The sequence below is a fragment of the Calypte anna genome, chromosome 2 (assembly GCF_003957555.1).
Source record: "Calypte anna isolate BGI_N300 chromosome 2, bCalAnn1_v1.p, whole genome shotgun sequence".
Taxonomy (NCBI): domain Eukaryota; kingdom Metazoa; phylum Chordata; class Aves; order Apodiformes; family Trochilidae; genus Calypte; species Calypte anna.
This window is the reverse complement of record NC_044245.1, coordinates 3,744,675-3,771,626: the sequence shown is the minus strand read 5'-3', so window position 1 is coordinate 3,771,626 and position 26,952 is coordinate 3,744,675. Positions and strand designations below refer to the sequence as shown.

At 43.1% G+C, this 26,952-nt stretch overlaps 1 protein-coding gene across 3 annotated transcripts in view; it reads left to right on the top strand.

Annotated features, from left to right (window-relative positions):
* The window catches only part of VIPR1 (vasoactive intestinal peptide receptor 1), a 127,536-nt gene that overhangs the window by 77,089 nt on the left and 23,495 nt on the right, over positions 1-26,952 (top strand). For 2 of the 3 annotated variants that reach the window (XM_030445167.1, XM_030445168.1), the window contains exons 4-6: positions 14,860-14,963; positions 19,814-19,914; positions 21,849-21,981. In XM_030445167.1, the coding sequence (XP_030301027.1) occupies positions 14,860-14,963; positions 19,814-19,914; positions 21,849-21,981 (338 nt within the window). Of the gene's footprint in view, positions 1-14,859; positions 14,964-15,138; positions 15,248-19,813; positions 19,915-21,848; positions 21,982-26,952 lie in introns of all 3 variants that reach the window. The other variant, XM_030445169.1, reaches the window with a different exon arrangement.

Sequence of the window (26,952 nt, the reverse complement as noted above, 5' to 3'; positions counted from 1 at the left end):
TGCTCTGGAATCATAGAATAATTTGGGTTGGAAGGGACCTCCAAAGATCACCCAGTCCAAGCCCTGCAGTATCAGGGACACCCTCACCCAGATCAGGGTGCTCAGAGCCTCCTCAAGCCTCACCTTGAACATCTCCAGGGATGAGGCCTCAACCACCTCCCTGGGCAACCTGGGCCATTTTTCCACTCCCCTCCTGATAAAGAACTTTTTCCTAACATCCATCCTACATCTACTCTAAATTAAATCCATTTCCTTTCATCCTATCACTCCAGGCACTTGAAAACAGTCCCTCTCCATCCCTTCAGGGTAGGAAGGTCCCCTTCAGATCCTTCTGAGTTTCAAACTTGCCCGACTCCTTTTTTTTTTTTTCTCTTTGGCCCTAAATTTACCTCTGCTCTCCTTTCTCCTCCCTCATGAGCATGTTTTACTTTTCTTTCCTTCTCCACTTCCTTTCCTTGTGCTTTGTGGACCTACTGACCCCAAGGGTTTCAATTCATCACCAAATCATGGAATATTCCTAGTTTTTAAGCCATCTGGAGTAGAACCATGTGGATCTTTTCCTTCTCCAGGCAGGTGGTACCACATCTGGAGTGACCTAGGCAGGACACATTCCCTTTGTGGAGCCAAGCACATCCATTTGTGCAAGTGTTTGCATAGGTCAACTCAAAATCCTTCCATGTTGGTTATGTGAGAGTGATTTTTCCCTCTCTACTCGACTTTTGGGAGACTCCACCTGGAATTCTGCATCCAGTTCTGGAGCCTCCAGCACAGGAAGGACCCGGAGCTATTGGAGTGGGTCCAGAGGAGGCCATAAAGATGATCAGAGGGCTGGAAAACCTCTGCTCTGGAGCTAGGCTGAGAGAATTGGAGTTGTTCAGCCTGGAGAAGAGAAGGTGTAAATATCCAGAGAGCTTTAGTGGCATTCATGGAGAGGAAGAGAGAATGCAAGGAAGGAGTTGGAAGCTTCCGTGGAAATTTGCTTGATATATCACAGATTGTGGAAATACCACTTTGATTCCTCACCTGAAGCATTTCTGAAGTTTCTGTGTCTTCTGGAATTCTGGATGTCATCATTCCTCACTCACACCTTGTACCAGTCAAATCCATGGGCCAGTTTTGCTATGTGGATGGCTTCTGGGACAAACTGGGAGCTACTGGATTAGGGGCTGGACATGTACTTCCAGAGTACAAGAGGGTAGGAGGTGATTTCCCTCATCCTACAGTGGTTTTCAGTTATTTTGCCACTGCTTTTTAGTCTCCCTTTGTTGCACATAAATGACAAAGATCAATTGAATGGATGGAAGAGAAAGATTCTGGTAAATAACACGAGAAAAGACAGGAAGGTCAGGGCTTAGTGATACTTGGGATTTTTTTAGTAACACTGATGATGAAGATGTTGCAAGTGAAATTAAGGGAGGAAAGAGTAGTTTAAGCCAGTCTTCAACAAAGGCAGAAGGTGCAAACTGCCATGAGATGAATCCCAGGAGAAACTGGAAGAATGTTCCAGTGGGATTTATATGGGAAGTAAAAGCTAACTTTGGAGATGTATTTAATCTGGAGCTTTTAATATGATGAGATTAAGGATCTGGGGCATCTCCTGGGCTGCTGCTTCATGTTTTTCTGCTGGACCCACCACAGTTCTTGTGCAGTGAACCAGAGGTACAGAGAGGGAGACCAGACTGACAGCCAGAAGGGTGAGGGACTCAGTTCTGCACCTGGCCACTGAATATTCAGCCATGCTTTGTGAATTCTGAGCTATCAAGGCAAGTTAAAACTGCAAGTTTTGGTCTTTGGGTGACTCTTCCAGCAAATTTATGTCTTTGCTAAGTATGCTGACTGTCTGTCTCAGGACATTTCCTGGCTTCAGGCTGTTGTTCTTTGTTCTGGAAAGGAGACCCAAATCCTATGTGCTGAGAAGCAAATCCCCCAAGTCTCACCTGACTTTGGATCTCCATGGAATTAATGCCTTTGCTGGCTGCCTGGAGTCTTTGCATGAACACGAAGCTGTCTGTGCTTATTCTTGGCAGCTTTTAGTTGTGCCCAGAGTTTTGATTTCCATGGTCTCATTCAAAAGGTTTTGTGCAGTTCTTCAGGTAAGAATTAGGGTGTGATGAGAGTCACGTAACCAGACTCCAAAAATTGGCAGGTGTATTGATTGTCACCTCCAAGGTACATATTTGTTCTAAGTGTTCAGCTTTGCAGTGTTTTCTCTTAAACAGGACTTTTTGAAATGGAAAAAAAAGGTATTTGTCAGCACTGACTCAGAGATCTTTTCTTCTTCTGGGTGCTGACTGGGCCTAGGCTGCCTGAGAAAGATTTTGTCATCTGGTCAAGGGATTTAAAAATTCCCCAATTTAAATAAGAGCTTAAGTAATCAGGATGAGTTTTCCACTGATTTCAGTCTTGCTGCTGTCTAGGTAGTAATCAGGGGCAGTATCACCTAATGCTAGCCCCATGAAAGCTTAACATTAAACCTGCTCAGCTGTGTGGGTTTTCTCCTGCACATCCCATTTGTCCCTGAGGTGTTTCCCCAGGGTTGGAATCAGTCTGTCATTCCTCTGCTGTTCATGGAGGGAAATCCATGGGGTAATTCAGAACAGATGCTCAGGATTTCAGCTGTTGGTGAAGCAAATGTGTTCATCAGCAGCCACACAGCTTGTCAGAGGTATCTGAATCACTTGTGTGTTTCGTGTTGTTGCAAGTTTTAGGCAAATATTGTTTTATATCTAAAGAAAGTGGAAATTAATTCTTCTCTGGCTGTACCATTTTTTAAACATGGAGTAACTCAAGTTTCTACCAGCATTAACATTCAGAATCTGCCATCCCTAATTAAAGTTAAATTCCAAATCATTAAGTAAACCCTTTTCTGCATAAGGAGAGCCCCAAGATTTACTTGAGGAATCATGGATCATACTATGTTATCGTGGATGTTTTAAATCATAATCCATCATTAAGATTATTTTTTCTGTGTGTCTTCCATCATTTTGAATTTGCACACTCATACTCTGCTGGCAGTAGCATTTTCATTTGAATTTAAAAGGTATCTTCTTCTCTGCAGTACATTTCAATTGAACAAATATAAGTCAGGGGCTTTTTTGTTGTCATTTGGCATTCTCTTCTTTAATATTGAGCCCAAAGTTATTTTCACTACTTTTGTTTGATCTTGTCTACGCTTACACACAAAACATGGTCCATGCCATTCCTGGCCTCTGCCTGATGGCCTTTTGGCAAATTCAGTGGATGTTTTAAATCATAATCCATCATTAAGATTATTTTTTGTGTCTGTCTTCCATCATTTTGAATTTGCACACTCATACTCTGCTGGCAGGTAGCGTTTTCATTTGAATTTAAAAGATATCTTCTTCTCTGCAGTACATTTCAATTGAACAAATATAAATCAGGGGCTTTTTTGTTGCCATTTGACATTCTCTTCTTTGATATTGTGCCCAAGGTTATTTTCACTACTGTTTGATCCTATCTGTACTTACACACAAAACATGGTCCATGTCATTCCTGGCCTCTGCCTGGTGGCCTTTTCTAATTTTTTTTTTGGTTGCTTCTTCCTGAATCATCTGTGGAGAGATCTGGAAATGACACCACCACTCCATATCTTCACTTTGAAATCCTTGGACTAATCTAATCCTCTGTAGCATCACCTAACTTTGTTAGGACAGAGGTGTTCAAATCAAATTCATTTAATGGGAAGAGCTCCCCAGGAAACACTGTAAGAATAAGCCCTTCCTTGAGACAAGAGGTTAAAGAGATTTCTGCAGATAATTTCTCTGATCCCACCTGCAAGCTGGCAGGGTCCTCACATGATCCACATCGAGCCCTCCAAACACATTTGAGTCCCTGTAGGCTCAAGATAAGACTTGGAGAACATTGTGGCTTTCAGAGAGTCCTCATGATTGGAGTTCTCTAAGATGGTCCAACCATCCAGCCAGGAGAAGAAAAAGAATAAAAATAAAACCCACCACACCCATTAGAACATGTCCTGAAGTTCCACCTCTACACCTCATTTGAATACTTCCAGGGATGGTGGCTCCACCACCTTCCTGGGCAACTCTTTCCAGCCAGAAATAATCAAATGAAATTGGTAAATAGGATATGGATAGGGACTCCAGGAGCTGCTGTTCTGCCTTGTTTTGTTTGGTTTTTTTTTTTTTTTTGGTTAGTTAAACATAGGGATGAAACTCTTTCCATGCTAATCTTGAGCATCTAATCTAAACTTGTCTGATTTCTTGATTTCTCCCTCCAGCATTTTCAGGACATGGGTTATCCCATGGAATTGCTTAGGAAGGGATGAGATGACCTTTGGATGTCTGATTGGCCTTTACAGAGAATCCAAGTGCTTTAGAGCAGGCTCCCTACATCTCCATGGCTCAAGTTGGGTGGGATGGATCCCAGCCTTTTGGTCATGCAAAGGGGATCTCTAACAAGTAGATGAAAACCAAACAAAAATGCAGAACCTCATTCATCTCCTCCCCCACAAAATATTATTCATATTTACTTGCAAAACATCTTAATCTCTCTTGAGCCAACATTCTTTTTCCTCTTTTTTTTTTTCCATTCTTTTGTCTCTATTGCTGTTGAAACTGGAATGAAAACTGAATAAAATGAGGGGAAAGGGATGATCAGATGTCAGCAGCTAGCAGGAGAAATTATCAGTACCATCAGGAACCCAAAAATGAACCAGACTCACTATTTTTTAACTTATTTAAAAGGAAACAAAGCAGCTGAGCACATCTGTTATGAAGCTTTGGTCACTGAAAGCCCTTGCCCTGCTCAGGGGCTCAATCCAAATGTGTTGGTGTCACAAAGACAGAATTGCATGGAATTCAGCCAGTTATTTTGCACAGCCCCCCCTGGAGTCACAGGAAAGGAGACAAGTCCCACTTCTACTCCTGGTGGTCTTCAGGGCAGCCTCCAGCCTTGTTTTGATGTTCATTTGTCTCATTTTTCATGGGCAAAAGACGGTCCAAGGCAGAAAACAGAGCTGGGAGACCCCTTTCTATGGATCAGTGTTAACTTTACAGTCATATTTAAGAATTCCCCTTTCAGCTTAGCCAATTCCAGCAATGTCCATGGGTGTAAGTGACAAAAGAGGTGGCTTTTTCTTTATTTTTAAGATACATGACTTATTGGGAGTTTGGTTTTGGTTTAGACCTCTGAGGTTGGCTTGCACGATGCATGTGCCCCCCTCCTCTGAAGGACTGGACTTGTTTTTTTTGTTGTTTTTTTGTTTTTTTAAAAGAATTTCCTGATATTCAATAATTCCAGTATCAAAAGGTCTAGTGAAAAGTTTGTCCTAGGGCTTGTCAGCTTTGCTTGGAGTGTGAGAAAACCAACAGTTTGCAAAAGGTGTCTAATTAAAGGGAACGTGTTGTGAAGAAGGGGGAATTATCTGTTTTTATTAAGGATTGAGACCTCTGCCCTGAGGAATTAACATGCAGGAAAGGGAAAGAAAAATAAGGAAAAACAGAGGTTTTCCCAAAATCCAAGGGGCAGAAATTCATGGCACCAGAGATGTAATAACTTCAGGGAAAATAATGAGACAAAATGGACTCAACTGCACTAGGGGAGGTTCAGATTGGATATTAGGAAAAAATTGTTTAAGGAAAGAGTGGTGAGGCATTGGAAGAGGTTCTGTAGGGAAGTGGTGGAGTCACCATCCCAGAAGGTGTTCAAAAATGTGTGGATGTAGCATTTGGGGACATGGTTGGGTTGGCTGGTGGTGTTGGGTTGAGAGTTGGACATGATGAACTTTGAGGTCTTTTCCAACCTTGGTGATTCTGTGATTCTAAAAAGAAGAAATGAAGAAACTGAGGGGTGTGTCTGTCACTGACACCGTGCCACAGGTGCTGTTATGACATGAAATGGACTCAAGGATCTTAAAGATCTTTTCCAACCCAGGTGATTCTGTGAAATTGTGAAAGACTGAAAATACAAAATGGCATCAAATGCTAAGCAGGAATTGTACTGAAAGAATAATCTTGTGAGACTAGGACTGAGGCAGATAAAGCAAGTTTGGGGTATGTTTTCTCATGATTTACCTCACAAGTTTTCCCAGGTTTAAGCACTTCAGCATCCAGTTCAGTGCAAGCTGTAGCTATCTAATGGGCTCAGGTGTTTCCCAGTAACAGTGGAACAGCTCAATAATAAAAATGGAGCTAGAGATATTCCAGTGGGCTCAGCAGCATCTCAAGAAAAATAAATTATAAGAATTGCTATTGATTTAATAGCTTCTGCTTGAAAAAAATTGATTTCTGACCACAGAATATGATGTCAGAGAAGAGGGACAGATTGCTACCCAAAGCAGACCTTCCCCTCTGCTTTAGAAGCTATTACAGAAAAGGACAAGAGGGAGACAAAAGTGAACACCCCTTGGCAATGACTGACCTTATAGCTCTTGGCATGAATTCAGGCTCCCATTAAAAGCCAATGAGAGGTTTTCTTCCACTAAGATCAAAAAGCTAAAACCTCACCCATGACACAAACTTTCAGACATGTTTCTGAGCCTGAAGGGTGTATTTGAACCAGATGAGAGGCAAAAAAAGAAATTAAGGAAGATAAAAGCCTTAAGAGTTAGACAACAAATTGCTTGGAATACAATTATCTCTCTGAATTTATTTGGTTCACCTGTTCAGTCTTTAACTCCTACCCAGATCAAACACATTTTATAAAGAAAATCACAGAATCATAGAATGGTTTGGGTTGGAAGGGACCTTAAAGATCATCTGGTTCCAAACCCCTTGCCATGGGCAGGGACACCTCCCACCAGCCCAGGTTCCTCCAAGCCCCATCCAACCTGGGCTGGAACAGTTCCAGGGATGAAGCAGCCACAGCTTTTCTGGACAACCTGTTCCAGTGTCTCATCACCCTTACAGAGAAGAATTTCTTCCTAATATGTCATCTAAATCTACCCTAAATGTCCTGGTTTTCTATTTGTTCCACAAACTCCTTGCTTCCAATAAGTCATGAATAAATCATGACATTTCTCTACCAGGCCCTTTACTGGTTGGCACAACCCAACCTGCAAAGTCATTTTGATTCATTGCTCTTCCACATCATTTCCAAATACATTTATAGATCAGGAAATTAAATTAGTTTTGCTAAAAAAAAAAAAAAAGGGTTGCAGGTGTTTGTTCCTGTTCCAGAAAGTCTGCCTAAATTAATAAATTGTGTGTGCAGTGTTTTGATGTAGAACATCCCTCCAGTTTTCCCAAGGAACGGTGATGAAAATAAATATTCACTGCAGAGCAGTTTGTTCCTTTGTGCTGGGCTGTGAGGATTCTGGAGGCAGGGGAAGAAGAACTTGGAGTCAGCCCTTTGGGCTGTTGGTGTGGGCAGCAGAGGGACCAAGATCATAGAATCATAGAACCATAGAATCAGCTGGGTTGGAAGGGACCTCAGAGATCATCAAGTCCAACCCTTGATCCACTACTGCTGCAGTTCCCAGCCCATGGCACTCAGTGCCACATCCAGGCTCTTTTTAAATATCTCCAGACACGGAGAATCCACTACTTCCCTGGGCAGCCCATTCCAATGCCTGATCACCCTCTCCAGAAAGAAATTCTTTCTAATCTCCAACCTAAACCTCCCCTGGCACAACTTGAGACCCTGCCCTCTTGTCTTGCTGAGAGTTGCCTGGGAAAAGAGCCCAACCCCCCCTGGCTCCAACCTCCTTTCAGGGAGTTGGAGAGAGTGATGAGGTCTCCCCTGAGCCTCCTCTTCTCCAGCCTCAACACCCCCAGCTCCCTCAGCCTCTCCTCACAGGACTTGTGCTGGATCCCTTCACAGCCTCCTTGCTCTTCTCTGGACCTGCTCCAGCACCTCAATCTCCTTCCTGAACTGAGGGGCCCAGAACTGGACACAGGACTCAAGCTGTGGCCTCACCAGGGCTGAGTACAGGGGCAGATCAAAGCCAAAAGAACTCCTGGAAGGTGCAGCTGAGCAGGATGGTCAGGAGAGAGTGGAAGGTTCATGTCCAAAGGAGAACAATAAAACTATCAGTGGAACAATGGATGAATAAAGCTATGGACAAATTAGTGCTCTTCCATCTGGAAAATTGTGGATTGAAAAGGTGTAAGCCAGAGGTAAATGTAGTTCTGAGTGTTGTGGAGAAAGTATGTGAGGGATGATGGTTTCATGGCAGATGGGAGAAGGGCCTCTCAACAAAACTGTCCCTCAGCAGGTCTAAAATAAGTGTGTGGAAGTCTCTCTTCATACAAATTCTAAAGAAATGGTAGGGCTGATAGACCTGGAAGGTATAAGTGAAAGCCAGAAATATAAAGAGCCATCAGAATTATTAGAAAGGGGTAAGAAAAGTTCAGAGGATAGGAATAAGATAAATTCAGTGGTTAGGAGTGTGGAACACTGGCTCATATTCAACCTCCATCTGAGGGAGGAGAGGAGAGGAGAGGAGAGGAGAGGAGAGGAGAGGAGAGGAGAGGAGAGGAGAGGAGAGGAGAGGAGAGGAGAGGAGAGGAGAGGAGAGGAGAGGAGAGGAGAGGAGAGGAGACTTCCACAATCACCAGGATGTACCATCTGCAAAGCCTTAAAGTCATTTAGCTGCCTAATCTGCTCTGTTTCCTAGGAAGGTTGAGTTCTTCTCTGGGATAAAGACAAAAAGTGTTCTCCTTGTCTCCTGGGCAGTAGCAGCACAATCAGTTGGTTATTTGTCAATACAACTGAAAAAAGGTAAGAGTGGTGTGGGACAGGATGAGGAGAATCCTTGAGTCAGAAGATAGAGTTAAAATAGTAGAATTTGAATATCCCAAAACTGTCTTAAAACCAGGAAGACTCAGAGATTTCCATCACAAGGTTACAGGTTTGGGGTTTTCAAATTTTGCTGTGTTTGTGTTGGGTTTTTTAATGCTAAAAGCAAACACGTGGCATTTTAACCAAATACTATGTCAGAATTTAACCAATTCTACTTGTTGGCTTTAAGAGGCACTTCCTTCCTTCTGTTTTTGCTGCCCAGAGCAACTTCTGAATCTTCCTGCAAATGAGAAAAAGCAGCTTAGGATTGGTGTGAACCACACACCTGACCTTGTACAACCCCCCCTGCTAATCAGAAGGAAAGATTTGGCTAAGGAAAGCATTTGGTTAATTGCTGACAACCTTCAATTCCATTTCCATAGGAGACATGCCATTAAACTGGGCAGATTAGGAAATGAGAGAGGGCTTTGTGAACTCTACAGAAGCATTTGCTTAAAGCAGGAGCAGCTGCTGGGCCAGATGGCCAAGTCTTGTCCTGCAGCAGACATGATGCTAGAGAGATGCAAAAGGGTTTGGAGGAAGTGCAATTTATCCTCCTGCTTTGTGTACATGATCACCCTGGCACACTGTGGGCAGGTTTCTGAGGAATAGAGGGAGCAAGAGTGCTTAAGGAGGAGCTGAGTTTTATGAGACTCACTTATTATACATACATTTATACATACAGTTTCTGGTTTGGGTTAGAAAGAACCTAAAAGATCATCTAGTTCCAACCTTCCTGCATGGGCAGGGACACCTCCCACTAAAGCAACTTATTCCAAGCCCCATCTAACCTGGTCTTGAACACTTCCAAGGATGGACCCTCCTCAGTTTTCCAGGGTCTCATCACCCTCACAGCAAAGAATTCTTCCAAATTCATCATCTAGATCAACCCTCTTCCAACTTAAAACCATTCCCCTCCTGCCCTATCACTTCATGCCCTGTAAAAGTCCCTCCCCAGCTTTCTTGGGGCCCCTTCAGGTACTGGAAGGTGCTCTAAGGGCTTCCCAAAGTCTTCTCTTCTCCAGGCTGAGCAACTCTCAGGCTGTCTTTGTGGGAAAAGTACTGCTCTGATCATCTTCCTCACCTCTGGAATTGCTCTAGGTTTAATCATAGAATCATAGAATGTTTTGGGTTGGAAGGGACCTTAAAGGCCATCCAGAGATTATCATCTTACTACATATGAGCCTTTAAATTGTGGTAGAATTTCCCCAAAACTGCTTATTCAGGCCTATGGCTTCAGCCCTTGCCTTTCAGCAGTGCATTGAGTGTCATAAACACTGATATAAATGAGACAAAGGTCTGGCCTCATATTTACACTTGTAAATCCCTTTCTGTGAGCAGTGACTTTTATACCTCAGCACACTTTTGGAAAGCTGACTGCCTACTTTCCCATCCTGGTTCTCCAGCAGTAACTCTGGTTTCTTTAGTCTCTAAGCATTGCCATTATATTTACCACCTCTAGAGAACTAACTTCATTCCCCTCTTTCATTTCTGCAGTTATCTTGCTCCTTTTGTACCTCCAGCACCTCCTCCTTGGCAGGGAGCATTATGGGAAGGTCATCACCATATTCTCTTGAAAACCTCATCTTTAAACTCCTTTGTCTGGGAAGAGAGCTGTGAAAGAGCTGGGGAGCTGAGATCCCTTTAATTGGGTCTCTGATGCTTTGCTCTGGACTCAGAAAAAGTCTGAGGGAGACACAAAAAGAGAGGTTTCAGTTGATTATCACTACAAAGAAAAGAGTTTAGCCTCACCTCCTCTTTTGGCCTGAGTTCCTGTGGATGGGCTGTGGAACACCATAAGACTGCAGCATCAGTAGCAGCATCTCCTAAAGAAGAGAAGGATCAGGGGTGATCTTATTGCTCTCTATAAGTACCTGAAGAGAAGGTGGAGAGAGGCTGGTGTTGGGCTCTTTTCCCAAGTAACAAGTGATAGGACAAGAGGAATGGTTTTAAGTTGTGCCATGAGAGGTTTCATGTGAAATTAAATGGGAAATTTTCAGGAAACTTGTGAACTCTCAAATGTGATACCATTTCCAAGGCTAACAGCTCTGTCTTTTCTGATAATGCCATTTATGTTTTGCAGCTTTAATGTAATTTAAAAATTGGTGCATCATTCTGGGGAGAACTTGTGTCACACACAGGAGTGAGAAACACAAATTAATGAGAAATGGTTCTGGGAAACAGTATATAAAGCTTCTTGTGCTTTGAACACTTTACCTTCCCACTGGCAGAAGATCGGAATTTCTTACCAAAATCTTACTATTGGTGGAGAAACTGAGACCCAGGGAGATCACAGGAATCTGCAGTTTCACTGGAAGCAGAGCTGGAGTTTGACCTTGTGATGTAAAAATCTTAGTTTCATACTCAGTCTAAAGTTTGCTACCTGAAAAACTCAGAGTAAGAACTAAGCCTGTGAAGCACTGTTCCATATATATGTGTCAGGGTTTAACACTGGCCTGACAATTAAACCAAGTAACAGCTGCTCTCTATTAATCTCTCTCTCCTCCTTGATAAAGAAAGGAGAGAGAATAAGGGAGAGAGACTGATGGGTTGGAAACTAAACTACACAGCTTTAATGAAACCGGAATGATAAATAGGAAAAATGACTAAATCTATACAAATAGACAGGAAAATTGATCCCAGGTTCCTCCCCCCTTTTCCCCCAATAACTCTCACGTCACCCCCGAGGCTGCAGGGCAGCCCTGGGAAAGTCCAGGCTGGAATCCTGGGGTCAGCAGCAGTTGGGAGCTGGAGGCAGGAACACACAGATTCAGGCTGGGATGGATCAGGAGCACAGGCAGAGGAAGGGATGGAATCCTCCCAGGATGCCGGGTGAAGGAAGGGAAGCAGGAAAGGCAGGAAGGGCAGGCAGCTGCAAACTGGAAGCTGAAGCTGGCTTGGCCCTTGTGATGCCTCAAATTTATCCTGAGTATGAGGTGTATGGGATGGAATACTTTGGTCAATTCTGGCATCTATCTTGTCCGCTCCTCCCCAAAGGAGGCTGCAGGTGGGACCTCTTTCTTCCTTCTGAGGGGTAAAAGTTTTCCTCAGAGCTGAGCAGTGTCCTTGGCTCTGCACACCAGTCTCTAGCAGTAACTATAAACACCTAGGGTTATCAGTCCCAGAGCAGCCACTGACTGAGAAACTTGCTGTTCATTTCAGCAAGTGCAGCTCCTTACAAGAGACTGAGCTGAAAGCAAAAGTACAAGACAGAAAATCACCTTTATCCTGGCCCAAACCAGGACAATACGTTCATTTTCAATATAGGAAATAATAGAGTAGAATTTCAGTACAGAAACTAATCTGCAATTAGAAATTAGCAGAAATTAGAAATGTTGTTTGGTCTGAGGAGAGACAGCATCCATCACTTGAACCAAAACTGTGGTGTGGTAAATCCTGCATCTTCTAACCTTGTACGTTTTGCACCCTCCCAAATATCTGAACATCAGAGTTATTTGGAAGGTTTTTTGTTTCCCACTTTGTGTGGGAACTTGCACATCAAAAAGTGACATGGGCAGCAAAAGGGGGTAAAAAAACCATTTCTGTGAGTTTCTTGATGAATTTCTTAAAAGCAGGAACATTTTTATTATTTTTGCTTAATCCCAGTGATTCTGTATCACTGTGCTTCCCTCTGCCTCAGTTTCCACTCTTCTAAGGCATCAAGGCACCTTTGGAAATTATTTTCAGAGCTGTGGGAGGAATTACAAAAGAATCAAACAGGTGCAAGGAAGTGCTCTTAAAAAGAAGAAATAGGAGATTGATGAGGAAATTAAGGTGAAAGAAGCACCTCAGTTCACTGGGAACAAGAAGCAAAGAATCAAAAGCCCTGTGAACACTAAAGGCAACCCCAAACAGAGGGGAGGAGCCTTCAGCAGGAAATGGGAAGCAGAAAAGTTCAGATAATGGGGTCCATTGTGATGAAGAAGAAATAACAAAAATTACATAAGACCTCGGGAAAAAAAAATGAAAAATTAAAATTTACTGAACAGTCATGTCCTTGATTTGTTTGCACAAGATCTCTTATGATCCTGACACGAACCCAGGTGACAAGAATTGCAGTGACCCTGCAGAAGAAGCCTGGGGAGCAGAGCCACACCAACATGTGCTGAAGTTAACTTCTTTTGGAGCAAAAGCACCAGAAACTGTGTGTCTAGGTCTGTTGTAAAGGCAAATTACAGGGCAAGTTTTAGTGTTAAAACCCACCTGTTGAAACGATTGGAGAAATAAATTAAACCAGGGGATAAGCAGCCTCTGATTTCAGTGCAAGGCAGGTGTGTGGTGAGGAAGAAGTTCAGCTGACTCAACCTTCAGCAGTTCCTGCAAGTGATGCTTGAATATTTCCATGACTCATATCTGCATCACTGATCTGCTCCTGTTTTGCAGGATTTGTGTCATTCCTGTGGGCACAGAACCCCATTGTTGGAAATGTTTGCAAAGCTCTCTGGTTGCACTGATGTAATGTTTCAGCTTAGAAGTGAGTTTGGGCTCCTGGTTGTTCGTGGTGGTTCATGGCATCAGCTTTGCAGGCAGGGGTTGTAGGTTTGATGTGATAAGTGACACCAAAAGAAAGGCCATCTTCAAACCTTCAAGGATGTGGTTTGTGTGAGCTGGAGAATGTAGGGACTGGAGAAGAGGTCTTAGGAGGAGAGGCTGAAGGAGCTGGAACTTCCTGCTTGAGAAAAGGAGGTTGAGGAGAGACCTTCTTGCCTTCTAAAACTCCCTGGAAGGAGGTTGGGGTGAGGCAGGTGTTGGCCTCTTCTCCCCATTGACAAGTGATAGGACAAGAGGAAATGGGTTCAAGTTGCACCAGGGGAGGTTCAGATTGGATCTTAGGAAAAAGTTCTTCCCCAAAAGAGTGGTGAAGCATTGGAACAGGTTGCCCAAGGAGGTGGTAGAGTTGTTGTCCCTGGGGATGTTCAAAAAGGGGTACATGTGGCTCTCTGGGAGATGATGCATTGGGGATGGTGGTGCAGGAACTTGGACTTAATGGTCTTGATTTCCAACCATGATGATTCTCTTAATTCTATGGTTGTCAGAGTGGGTGCTGGGGGACTCCACAGGGTACTGTTGGATGTATTGCTTGTTTCTTATTTCTGCCTGAAAAACATCTATCTTGGCCTTTTAGACTATGAACCTTTTAGGGTAAGGCCTGTGCTGGTCAGATTGTTGATCTCTCCTTCTTTTGCTTGATAAATGGCTGTACAGCCCATAACCAATGGGTGTTTGCAGCCCAGGTGGGACAGGAGGCAATGGTGGCTTACAAAGAGAGAAATATTTTACATTAGGAAAAAAAAAAAGCCAACACCCTTACAATCCCAGATACACAAGGAGAGGCAAAGTAACAGAGAAGCATTTGAATTTCACACCTTTGTCAGTTTTGTTTAATAAAGGCTCTTTTTAGCCCGTTGAAAGTTCTAGGCTCTAAACTTGCTTAAGAGTCTGGGAAATCTTCCTGCCCTTGAGTATACTTATTAAAACAGGCATTACAGGTTGTCAGCATCTGGTTTTCCTCCCCTCATAGCCAATTTTTGAAGTATTTGGTTCTCCAACAAGAGTGCAATAGATTTCCCAGGAATCACGTTTGAATAGAGCTCACCTGGTAGGCAAAGTCCAAGGTTGGAAATGTTGGAAACTGAATGTTTTCAACCTCTGACCTTACCTGCATCATGTGAAATGAGGACTTCCACTCTCCCTCTCTTGGCTTTTCACAAGCAGAGTGAAAGAGGAGTCACTACTTCAGTGAAAGGTGTAAATACTTCACTGCTCTGCTTAGATTAAAATTTTTCCAGGAACAAAGGCAATGGGACAATAATCCTCTCAAACAACATTGGTTCGGGTCCAACTGGCATTGTGGTACTATTAGAAAAGATGGTTTTTGGACACCTCAGTATTAAAGTACACTTGGGGTTGTGGTCTGAACTCCATGCCCCAAGGGGTCCCTCCTATTTATGTGATATGAACACTTCCTAGCAGTGTGAGAATTTTATTCTAAGTACTACCTGAAATGTTCTGTGGCATTTGAGCCAACGAGAGGCAGACATTTGTTCAACAGTAAGCTGAATTTTCCTTTTTCAATCACCCTTTTCTCTTTTCTTTCAGGGAATGTGAGCAGGAATTGTACAAGCGAGGGCTGGACAGATGTGTACCCTGCACCATATGCTGTAGCTTGTGGATATGATACCAACAGCACCCCAGGGGAAGAGGTTTGTACACCTGGATGGGTAAACATCAAGATTCACCAGGGACTGAGCTCAGAATCACCTGATCTTCCCATGCCCAATGTTTTCCATTCCCACTCTGTTTCCTCAAGAAGGAAGGATCCTCTGGAGAATCCCTGTAAGCAGAGCTCCCTGAGCCCATCCTCCCTTTGATTTCCAGGGAGGTGACAGGAATCAGCACCTGGGAAAATCAGACCAGTGTGTCTGTGATGCCCACACATCCATGTTCAACTTTGAAAAAAGCCCTCCACATTTATATGTATCCTTTAGTAGACATGATTCCTGTATTTCTAGGACAACATAAGCATTAAAGGCTCAAAAGTGAGAAAAGGACACAACTCCCTTGCTGTTGGTGCTCTAGAAAAATACAGGAAACACACATATTTTCCTCCAGTGTTACTGAATTTTTATAAGGAAGTTCTCCAGCTCTCTGGGACACTGCCTGGATGTAAATTAGTAATCAGTGACCTAGGTGTAATTAGCTTTAGAGCGTATTGGCATTGCACAAGGAGGAGCTTTTTATTGGTTTGCGTCACACTGAAGCTTGAAGGATCAAGTCAATGTTTTCCAATACCTACTCTAAACTAATCACCTCTAGCTGTCCCACAGTCAACAAGAAAAAGCTTATGCTAGAAAAGAATCATATTTCACTGCAGCCACGTGTTTATGTTAACCCTATATCCATGATTTTTTCTTGTTGTATGAGGTATGTCAGTGTTTGGGAATGCTGGACACAGGAATCTCAATAATGCATAAATATATGTGAGGAGAGGGCTTTGTGTGTGGTCAGACTCTACCAAGGCCCTTGAAGAGTTAAAGGAGAATCTAAACAGACCTGAGCCAGCCTTAAGTGGGGAAAGAGTAAGGAAAACAGGAAAAGGAAGATTGCACAAAGAATTTCAGAGCTACTGAGGAGGCACTTGCTCAGCCACCACTTCACATCCTCACCTGTCCCATTCTTCAGATCAAGTTCTGGGACACTGGTTTCTTCTTATGAACACCCTCGTGATGGGGCTGCTCCAGGAAGGTCCTCCATGGAGAGCTCTGCTTTATGTTCCAGCTTCAAAGGGGATTTGGGAATTCCTGGGACATTCTTTGGCAACCCAATGGATTTGCAGCAGTGCCAGAGTGTCGCGTTACCAGGAGAACATCTATTGTGTTCTTTTAATTCTTTCTTAATTATTTTTCTCCCAATTTCCTCAGTTTTACCATGCTGTTTAAGTCTAATTGGTGTGGAAGTTGGCTGAGGGGGGTGGACGTGCAGTATTAATCTGTGAAGGAGAATAGATTCTTGTTGTTGGCTCTCAGTTTGACCAGGAAGGAGTAAAGGGAACAGAAAAAAATGACAATAGCAGGTTGTGTGGGACATGAGGTCCTGAACAGATGATAACCTGCCCTGATAACACTCCATGCACCTTTAGCACCTGCTGGTCTCAAATCAGAAGCAACAAGAAAAGGATGAAAAAGAAACAAGGGCTGTGTGTAAGATTTTAGTTGTGAATCCCAGGAGTCCCTAAGAAGCAGATGATCATAGAATCATAGAATTGGCTGGGTTGGAAGGGACCTCAGAGATCATCGAGTCCAACCCTTGAACCACTGTTGCGGTTGCTAGACCATGGCACTGAGTGCCACGTCCATGATGTAGATACTAAAGCTGGGCACTTAGGATCTTTTGCTGTGCTAAAGAATCCTTCTCCATCATGAGCTTAGGAAAAGACAGATATTAGAAAATGAGGTGTTGGGGGGAGGTGTTTTTGCTGTCCCATTGTCAGATGTGACATAGTTTTATAGAAATAAAGTTTGTCCCTTGTGTGCCTCTGGTCAAGAGGGGCCTCTCTAAGTGTCCCCACAGGCTTCATCTGAAGACAGTGAAGAAAAATATGAAAATATGAAATAAAATATATCATTAAATATGAAAGCTCCAGAGGTCAGTTTACCCCATGTTTCATTCCAAAGGAACCTCTTTACAGGGAAAAGGGAGCCCAGGTGACTTTAGGCTGAGTGATGTGAACCCAGAGTATGTTTAGGTGCAGGGCTACTAAAAAACTCTTGATCAGTGTTTCTGTACTTTTTCTCTGACAAAAATAAATGTCTCACCTTCTAATCTCTTATTACCAAGGGGAAAAAGTTGAGGTTACTGAACAGAACCTGAGGAAGCTAATTCTCAGTTCATCTGAGTTTAGCATCTACTTTAAATAACTGTGACATTAAACAGAGACTTTTAGAAGTCACAGGGAGAATGAGGAAATTGTCTCATCTCATTCTGTAAGTCATTCCAGGTGTACAACTAGAACCTGAGCATCCTGGGCATGCATTTCCTTCATCTTCTAAATCCCTTTTTTCTGATGAGAATATTTTAGTGATCTGAGTGCTGAGTGGAATTCCAATCCCATTTGTTATCTAGGGTAAAATTCTCTGCTTTGATATCTGCAAAATAGGAAATGATTGGCATTAACAAGTGCAAATGAAGAGTGAGAAGTCATTATGTGCTGTTTCCAGAACAGAGATGACCCCACATGCTACATTAAAGCTCTTTAAGAGCCATCTCTGTACACAAGGATTGGTCATCATAAAATATGAAAGCAAGGAATTGCTTATTGCATCTTTCTGTGCATAACTTGCTTCTGTGAGTAACTCTAAAAAGCAAAAGGTCTATACCTGTATAGACCAGAGGGTTTTCACCCACCCCTCCACTACTGACATCCCATATGATATCTTTTAATTTCCTTTCCTCTGCTCTCCTAAATCTAATGTGGGACAATCTCTACAAACTCAGTCCCCTCCCACAAAATCTCTCCTTCTACTGGTCAGGTCTTTGCTTGGAACACTTCTACTTTGGTGCCATCACAAAAGAAATCAAATAGAGAAAAGAAAGATGAAATCAACATGAAGGAAGCATTGGAAAATTCTCATCTGCCTTTGGGGCAGAGGCCTGACTACTAAAACAAGACTGGAAACAAGCCTACAGCTAAATTTGGGAGGGGTCTGCAGGATGGTGGGGTAGAAAGGTGGAACCTTATGTGGAACCTTAGGAACTGCATGACTCCATCAGCTCCTGGAACCAAATGGATGAGATGAGGTTGATAAATTGGCCTGAAACCCTTGGTATGAATTACACATCCAGAGTTTCTGACCCAAAGCTCTTAGTGATGTGGATTAATTAAATGGAGCTATAAAGATATTTTTATCCATCTTTTAGCCATCTCTCAGGTCTGTGGTCTAAGAAGGAATATAGATATGACTGATGTAAGCTTTGCACTCTTTGGAAACTGTGTCTTAACACCCCTCTAAGCTGTCTTGTGTAAATGCTAGAGGATTACTACTAATTGCAGCCTCACTGGTTCTGTAAAGTACCTACTACTTGTCAAAGCCTATGAAAATAGCATATAAAAATGTCATCTCTTGTTAACAATCAGTGCTTTCTCAAACAAGGTTGGGTTTAGATTTGCTGCTTAAACTCCTCTTTGGGGTTTGGGGGTTGTTTTTTTCTTTGTTTGGGTTTTTTTTTTGCAAATGGTGGCGAGGAGTGGACTCGGATTCTAATGGAAACTTGGCTTTTTCATTGATAAAACAAATGTATAAGTACCTGTGGAACTTTTGTCCTTTTTTTAAGCTGCAAATCAGCTGCTGGAGACCCTTAGAATAGCTAAGAGTTTTCGTGCCTTACTTCCCCATTTTATTTAGAATAAGATTCCCTGTTGGGTTTCGGGCCTTTGGTGCCCCATGCTCTAAGATTCCCTCCATCAGCTGTTGAAGAGAAAAGCTGTGAACCAATTTCCAGCTTAACAGATGTTTCGGAATGAACATATCTGTGATTTCAGTGAGAATATCTGGAACTTTTACTTGTCTAAACACAGTACCTATCTTCCACAAAAGCAAGCCAATTTCCAGACCAGTTTTTATCCTCTATCTTCCTGAGTGAACAGGAGGTGAAGCTCATCAGAGCCTGTGTGTCAGGCTGCAGTTGGACTCAACATGAGCCATTCATGTTCCCCAAGATTTTAACCATGTACCTGTCTCTGCAAGTGTCAAATCAGTTCCTGCATGAACTTTTCCCACGTGTAACCTGGTTTTGGTGTGCTCCAAGCTCTACTGCAGCTGGAGATCATAGAATCATAGAATGGGCTGGGTTGGAAGGGACCTCAGAGATCATCAAGTCCAACCCTTGATCCACTACTGCTGCAATTCCCAGCCCATGGCACTGAGTGCCACATCCAGTCTCTTTTGAAATATCTCCAGGGATGGAGAATCCACTACTGCCCTGGGCAGCCCACTCCAATGTCTGATCACCCTCTCCAGAAAGAAATTCTTTCTAGTATCCAACCTAAACATCCCCTGGCACAACTTGAGACCGTGCCCTCTTGTCTTGCTGAGAGTTGCCTGGGAAAAGAGCCCAACCCCCCCCCTGGCTCCAACCTCCTTTCAGGGAGTTGGAGAGAGTGATGAGGTCTCCCCTTAGCCTCCTCTTCTCCAGCCCCAACACCCCCAGCTCCCTCAGCCTCCCCTCATAGGATCTGTGCTCGAGTCCCTTCACCAGCCTGGTTGCCCTCCTTTGAACCTGCTCCAGGACCTCGGTATCCTTCCTAAACTGAGGGGCCCAGAACTGGACACAGGACTCAAGATGTGGCCTCACCAGCACTGAGTTCTGAGTTCTGAGCTCTGAGATGTTCTTATTTGCACCGGTGCTATTGTGTTCTCTGATGGGGATTTTAAAGGCTGACATGAAAGGATGGTTTCTCAGCAAGAAAGCCAATACAGGCTGAGTGATGGAGTGTTTAGGAGGGTGTGGTGGCAGCTTTCTGAAAATCTTGTTCTCTTTCTTTCCTTCCCACCAGCAAACAGTGTTCTATGGCACAGTCAAGACGGGCTACACCATCGGCCACACCTTGTCCCTCATCGCTCTCACGGCTGCTATGATCATTTTATGTCTCTTCAGGTAAGATCACAAGTGGAAAAGGCTTAGGGATGAACAGGGAAGGGGGGATGTTTAGGCTGTGAGTGTCACAGGTAGATGGAAAAGATTCCTTACTTGGACAGGGGGAGGAATGTTCCCCCAGCTTTTGGTATCATTGCTTTTCAGTAGGGGATTTGTGGCCTTGGGGATTTTTTTGGTAGGGGATTTATGTATGAGGTTTATCACTCAAAACTAATTATTTAGGTGAGATTTGTCACATTAAATGTAGATTGTCACATGATTCATCTCTGCATGAGAGGCCAGAATCTTTGAATCAATAAGGTTGGAAAAGACCCCCAAGAAAAGACCCCCCCCCCATCAAGTCCAACTTTCAAGTCAACACCATCAGACAACCAAACCATGTCCTAAAGTGCTAGGTCCACGTATTTTTTGAACACTTCCAGGAACAGTCCCTCCACCACTTCCCAGAGCAGCCTGTTCCTAATCTTATTATATTCTGCAGAGACCTTGTCAATATGATACATATGGATATTATGGGATGATGTATTTTCACTGAAGGAGTTATTCAAAGTGGTACAGATCAATCAGAAAACTGCTTCCCAAAGTGTATTTTCAGTCCCTTCCTTCTATAGCCCATGGAGCTCCATGGCAATACATCCAGAGCCATTTTAGGCATGCTGGAGCCTCTGAGATGTGCACAAGACTAATAGATGTGATGCAGAACCTTCAGGAAACCAAGGCCCTTATGGGTTAATAGACAAACACCCTGCAGCAAATCAAGTGGCATCAGATACCATCTAGATTGCAGCAAATTAAGTCAATCCTCAATCTATATTGTTTAGAATAGATTGAGGCATCTAAATCTGCATGCCTCCCATGAAGAGCTCTTCATGTAATCTATTATAATGTTCAAGTATAGGGAAAAGAGCAAAAAGCAGAGCTCCATTAGATGGAAGAGCCTTTTAGGTGTGATTCCATCTCCTCTCACCACTCTCCAGTGGCTTCCCTGAAATGTGTTAGATTTTTGTCCCACTTATGACAGGTCCAGACATGATCCCCAAAGCAGAAGTTCTGGGGTCACTTCACACCAAGCCTGGCCTCACCCTTCAAGATCTTTGCACTCCTTATTTGATTTGCACTTATTTGTTTTGCCTTTACTTGCAAGTAGAGAGGACTTCAACTGGATCCTGTTAGCTTGTCAGAGATTAAGAACAAAAACTCTACCAGTGCACAGTGAGTCATTAAGAGGTGGTAATTTAATCATGGTGCTGAGTGAGGCTTGCTGTTGTGCTGATGACTGCACAAGGTGCCCATTCCCAGGGAATCAGGCCTTTCACTTGAGCTGATGTAAAGTCCTGCTTACCAACATGATCAAACTTCAGCTTCAAAATATTAGTAGATAATGAACAGAAGCACCCTGCTGTTTCTCTCAGTACCATCAGTCACTATTAACTTTTCTATTACAGGAAAATATAGTTCCTTTTGCTTCAGACAGTCTCTAAAATGTATTAATTTTGGCAGCAGCTGCCAAGAATTTATTTCTCTTTCTGAAGAAATATTTCACTTTGAAAAGAATTATTGCAGCACAAACATTCTGCAGAAAACAGAACCCTTGTCATGAGCCTGGTTTGCTCAGTCAAAACCATTTCTTTTCCAGTGGAGAGCAATGTGATGGACCTGTTTTCTGTCATTCTGTGCTTTGACCTTGTTTGTTTTGTTGTGGTTTTTTTTCCAAGAACTAGAAGAGGAACAACACTGCTGCAGATGTATGGATTGCCACATGTTCTGTGGGTTTCAAAAGGCTGAAGTGGATTAAGTGGGCATAGTCAGTCCTGGAGTTTTTAATCTTTAGTTCTACGTCTGTATTTTGGCAGAAGAAAGGAGTAAATAGGTAAATAATGCTTTTTTGAGAAGCTTTGCTACTCAGAAATGTTGTTTCATCTCTTTACCCACAGAAAACTCCACTGTACTCGAAACTATATCCACATGCACCTCTTCATGTCCTTCATCATGAGAGCCATTGCTGTCTTCATAAAGGATGTCATCCTCTTTGAAAGTGGAGAATCTGAGCACTGCTTTGTGAGTTCAGTAAGTAGCCATCTACCTGGAAGTTTCCACCTTATTCTGTTGCCCTTCTTAAATAATAACACCAGAAATTACTTTGCAAATGTACGTGAGACAGGATGTTGGAAAGTTGGGGGTTTTTTTCTTGCTTGAAAGAAGCAAACCCATGATCTCTGCAGGTTCATTTGTATAGGAAATGCATAATTAGCAGGGTCAAGAATTTGTAGGCATCTGGCCCCAGGTCAAACTCAGAACTGGGGCTCTACAAGATTTTGGGGTTCATGTCAGTCCTGTGTCCATCTCCTGGTCCCGTGGTAATTTTTTTGATATCCTGGCCAAAGGAGAGTGGCAGTCCTGTGTTTTACGTGTTCAATAAAATCTCCTTTCAGTGAGGCTGGGAGTCAGATTCAGAGTCAGATCCAAATAAATAACTCAGATGGATCTACAAGGTTCTTGAAGGTACTTATGAGGTGAGTACCTATACATGAGCTGTACGTGTAAAGTGCAACCCTACTCAGTCAAGCTTTAATTACTCATTCTCCACTCTTCCCATCACCTTCTAGAAGGCTCCTGGATGGGTCCGTGGGCTCCCCTGATGGCAGTGACCAGTTCTCTACAGGGCTTTAAGCAGGAAATCTGTGTATAGACATCATGATCTATTTTTCATCTGAATCTATATCCCACACCAGCTCTCTGCAGCTCTGAGATTTCCCCACTGGGATGATAAATGAGGGGAATAAAGGAGCTGGGATATTTGTTTCACTTTCCAACTCAGTGTTATCAGCTGGAGCAAACATTAGGGAGGCAGAGGAGCTGTTTATCTAAAGGTCATATTGACGTAAGAGAACACCAGTCATGAATAATTTTAGACAGGAAATTGAAATCACCAAAATAAAGAGATGTGATCAGAAGCCAGCCTCCCCCCCCCTAAAAAAAAAATAAATCTCCATAATAAATTCATAATATTAAATTAGCTGCTTGACAATAGTTACAGGGGACTGGGCACAACTGCCCAGCAGTTTCCTTCTGGACTTGTTGGGTTTGGTTTTTTTGTTGTTTTTTTCTATCATACAAGAGCAGAAAAAGATTCTCCTTTCTCTCATCCACCCAGTTCTTAACTTGCCTTCTGGCTTTTCTGCATCCTTACCCTGAGTCTTGTCCCTGCTGTTATAATCACCTTTCTGCTTGAGCATCTCTCAGATGATACCAAAGAGCAACCTTCTCCCCAGCTTTTCCCCACACACAATCCATTCCCATTGCACCGATCCTATGTTGGTTTTTTTTTCCCCCCTACTCTGTGGTTCACTGGGATCTGTATTTTTTAGCAATGGCTTTTTATTGTGAAGGCCTGTGAATGGTTAGAATGACATCTAAACTGGAATAGATAAATGCCTGGTGTTTGGTGCCTCAGATAACTGCTGATGCTACTTGGCAGAAGAGCCAAGAACCCAGTGAGCCATGGAGCTTGACCAAGCTCTTACCCCAGCAGGAGTTTGCTCTGGGTAATGAGTGAGGCTCAACTGCAGGAAGCTGTGTGAGAAGTGTTTGCTTCAACCATCCACCCAGAAACACTGCCCAATATAAATACAGGACTTTGTCCTGCAGAATCCACAGCTCCTGGAAGAGCCAGACCACTGTGTGTGTGTCTCCCCAGCAGGGTTTTTTTTTAACATTAAGATACCAGCTCAGGGGGAATGGCTTGAAGGATACACAAGGTCCATAAAAACACGTGGAACAAATCTGTCACTGCAGCACTCAGCTGCCCATCACCCCTTGCTAAATCCACACCTGTCTTGAGCCAACATTTTTAGACCAGGAAAAATACCTCCATGAAAAGTAGTCAGAATGCCTCTCCTGATATTATTCATCTTGTTGGAGGAATGGTTATAAAATCCATCATGTTTATGTGGGTTTGGTTGGGTTAGGCTGGCTTGCATTAGGTTAAATAATTGGTTTGTTTGTGCTTTAAACTTGTAGGATGAAGTTTTGATTTGGGAGACCTGGGTAGGAGTTCTATACCCAGAGCCTGCTACACAATTTACTGAAGGTTTTGGGTATAATGGTTTTGTATGGCCCTGAGTTCGTTCAGTATCAGAAGAGATCTGCACAAACAGTTCAGTTTTGCTCTGACCACTGTCTTTTTTTTTTTAAAGAGGGCAAAATGAAAGCAATAACAGGGTTTTACTAGAAGAGAAAGTACTGCACTTTGTTCCTTTAAGGGAAAAAAAAAATAGATTCAAGGCTATAAAATCCAAAGAAACAGAGACCTCTCCCAGCATTCTGAAGTGACTAAATTGCTGATCTTGGCATTACCTGTTGGAGTAAGAATATATAAAATTATATTTTACCCACCAGCCACACAAAAATATCTTAAGCTCTTCACCAGCATATGTGTCACTGCCTCCATTCCTTCCCTCTGTTTTCTTTCTGGTTTTTTTTAACTTCTCCACATCATTTACTGGAGCTTTCTCTAGGCTTTTTTTTCTTTCTTTCCCCTCTCATTTGTTTTACTGTAAAACATGTATTGTAGCAGTGTTCAGTAGACATGGAGGTATCAGCAGATATGAGGATAGTCCACAAAACTTGTTTGGCAGATGGAAGTCTCTTTATTTAACCTAATGGTAAAACTGTAGACCAAGGAGATGAGGGTGTTGGATTTGAGTGCTGACAGGAACATCAGAGAGATCTTCAGCAGAATCCTCCGTAGAAATTCAAAGCTGTCAAAAAGCTCAGCAAGAAGAACTGAAGCCAGTCCATTGCAACATCCATCTCCTCAAGCCAACAGGAAATACTTGGCTGGGTGTCAGAGGAATTTGTGGACAGCATGAGATGGTTCAGGTCAACCATGAGTGAAAGAGCACAGTGAGAAACTTCTGCTTCACATGAGCAGGGATTTTTTTTTCCTTTGCTCCTTGTGCTAAAAACCAAATGTGGCTGCTACCCAGGAGGTGGGAAGAACAAGGATTTCCTTCACATTACACACCTGGGCAATACAAAGTGGACCTCATCATAGAGAGAGCCTCATTTCCATGGGCAGACAGACTGGAAAGCACTTGGTGCCTGCACCTTGGTGCCTGGATGAGCCATGGAACTCAAATGGATGGGGAGCAATTATCATAGAATCACAGAATGGTTTGGGCTGGAAAGGACCTTAAAGATCATCTAGTTCCAACCCCCTTCCATGGGCAGGGACACCTCTCACCAGCCCAGGTTGCTCCAAGCTCCATCCAGCCTGGCCTGGAACACTTCCAGGGATGGGGCATCTACATCTTCTCTTGGCAAACTGGACCAGTGCCTCACAGGAAAGAATTTCCCTTTAGCTTCTACTTCGTGGTTGTCTTGTCTTATTAATGTCTTGCCATTGCCCTGGGGTTGATGAGCAGGGACTGGGGACAGTTACCCCATTTACCCAGATAATTCCATTTTTACATCAAAACTGCACTCTGAGTCATCTGACCCAGAGGCCAGACCAGCTAGGGCTAATCACCACCTTGGAAATACTCACAAGACTGCCTCCCAAAAGCAAATGATTGTTCCTAGGAGACAACACAGAAAAGCTGAGTCCCTCAAAGGCTGACAGTTGTGTAACCCCTGTGAAAATTAGTGGAAGAGAAATGCTTCAATAGCCCTGAGGGGCTTAGACTTGCTTCTGACCTGAGGAAAAGCAGACATGAGAGCTTCTGACTGAATTCAGCAGATAGGATGCTGGCTGAGGAAGCTTTCCTGGGCAAGGCATGAAGGGCAGTCATGTGGACTTGCAATTTTTTAGGTTGGTATAAACTGATGCAGCTCCATCTATTTTTCAGAAAGAGGGTTTGCAAGGTTTCTGCCAAGTGTAAGACCTGACCCTGCTATGCTTTGCACAAAGTAGAGGTTTTCTCATGGAACTTCCATAGGAGCAGAGCCAGACTTTTAAATACCTTGCTATTTTCAACTGGCTTTCAGCTGGCACTAAGAGGTGAAGGCACTAATGAAGTTTGAGGTTATCTCATGGAGCTTTGGAGCCCGTATGGGTTGAGCTATTGCTAGAGAAATGATACTCCAATCATTGAATTAATACTCTATCCAGTTTCTGGCCCAGCCTTAGTGGAAGTAGTGGCACAGGAAACATGGAGATGGAGATTGAGCTCAGAAGCTTCTGCCTACTGTCTCCATCTTTTTCTTCTAAATCGTTTTGGTTGGAAAAGATCTTTAAGATCAAGAAGTTCAACCATTAACCTAGCACTGTCATGGCCACCACTAGGCCATGTCCCTAAGTTCTAAGCCTACACATCTGTTAAAGTCCAAGACTTGGCTTGCTGAATATGTGTGTGTGTTCAGGTGCATGGCTGTACAGCAGAGCTCCTCAGTCCAGAAACAGCATTTCTGCTTTGTGAAAGTGGTAACAAATCAACAAGCTCAGACACAAATCCAGGTTATAATAGTTGAATAAATTGCCCTGTGACAGCTGACGTGGAGTAAGTATTCCAGTGTGTGCTCTTAGGCAATGATGGGCACATGAAAATGTAATGGATTGTGACCTAGAGGGAAGCAGGTTGAGATAAATTGAATTAATTTCCTATTGCCAAGGCTTAAGAGCACTCCTGCATAATATTTCTGGGGCAGCATTGATGCAGAGCAATATGTTAACAGGGAAAATATGTGTTGGGGACCTTTTATCCTTGTGCCTGAGATAGATGGTGACCATGAATCCAGTTGCTGATCCATCTGCTGTACTTCTTGTGGGGCTGACTGGCAGTTGAAGCCAAGAAGGGCAGCAGGAGATGCAAGGTTCATCATCAAAATGTAAGGTTATTATTCCCATTTAAGCTCTTTTCTTTGATATAATTCCTGATAGATGAGGAGATGCTTGAACTGAGGTTTTCAACTTGACAGTGTAAGACCTCACAAACTGAAGGCCATGTGCCTCTGTCAAAAGCCACTTTGCTTCTATCAAGATGGCATTTTAAGAGGTTCTTTCATTTTCTTTTTTTTCCTTTTTTCTTTTTTCTCTTT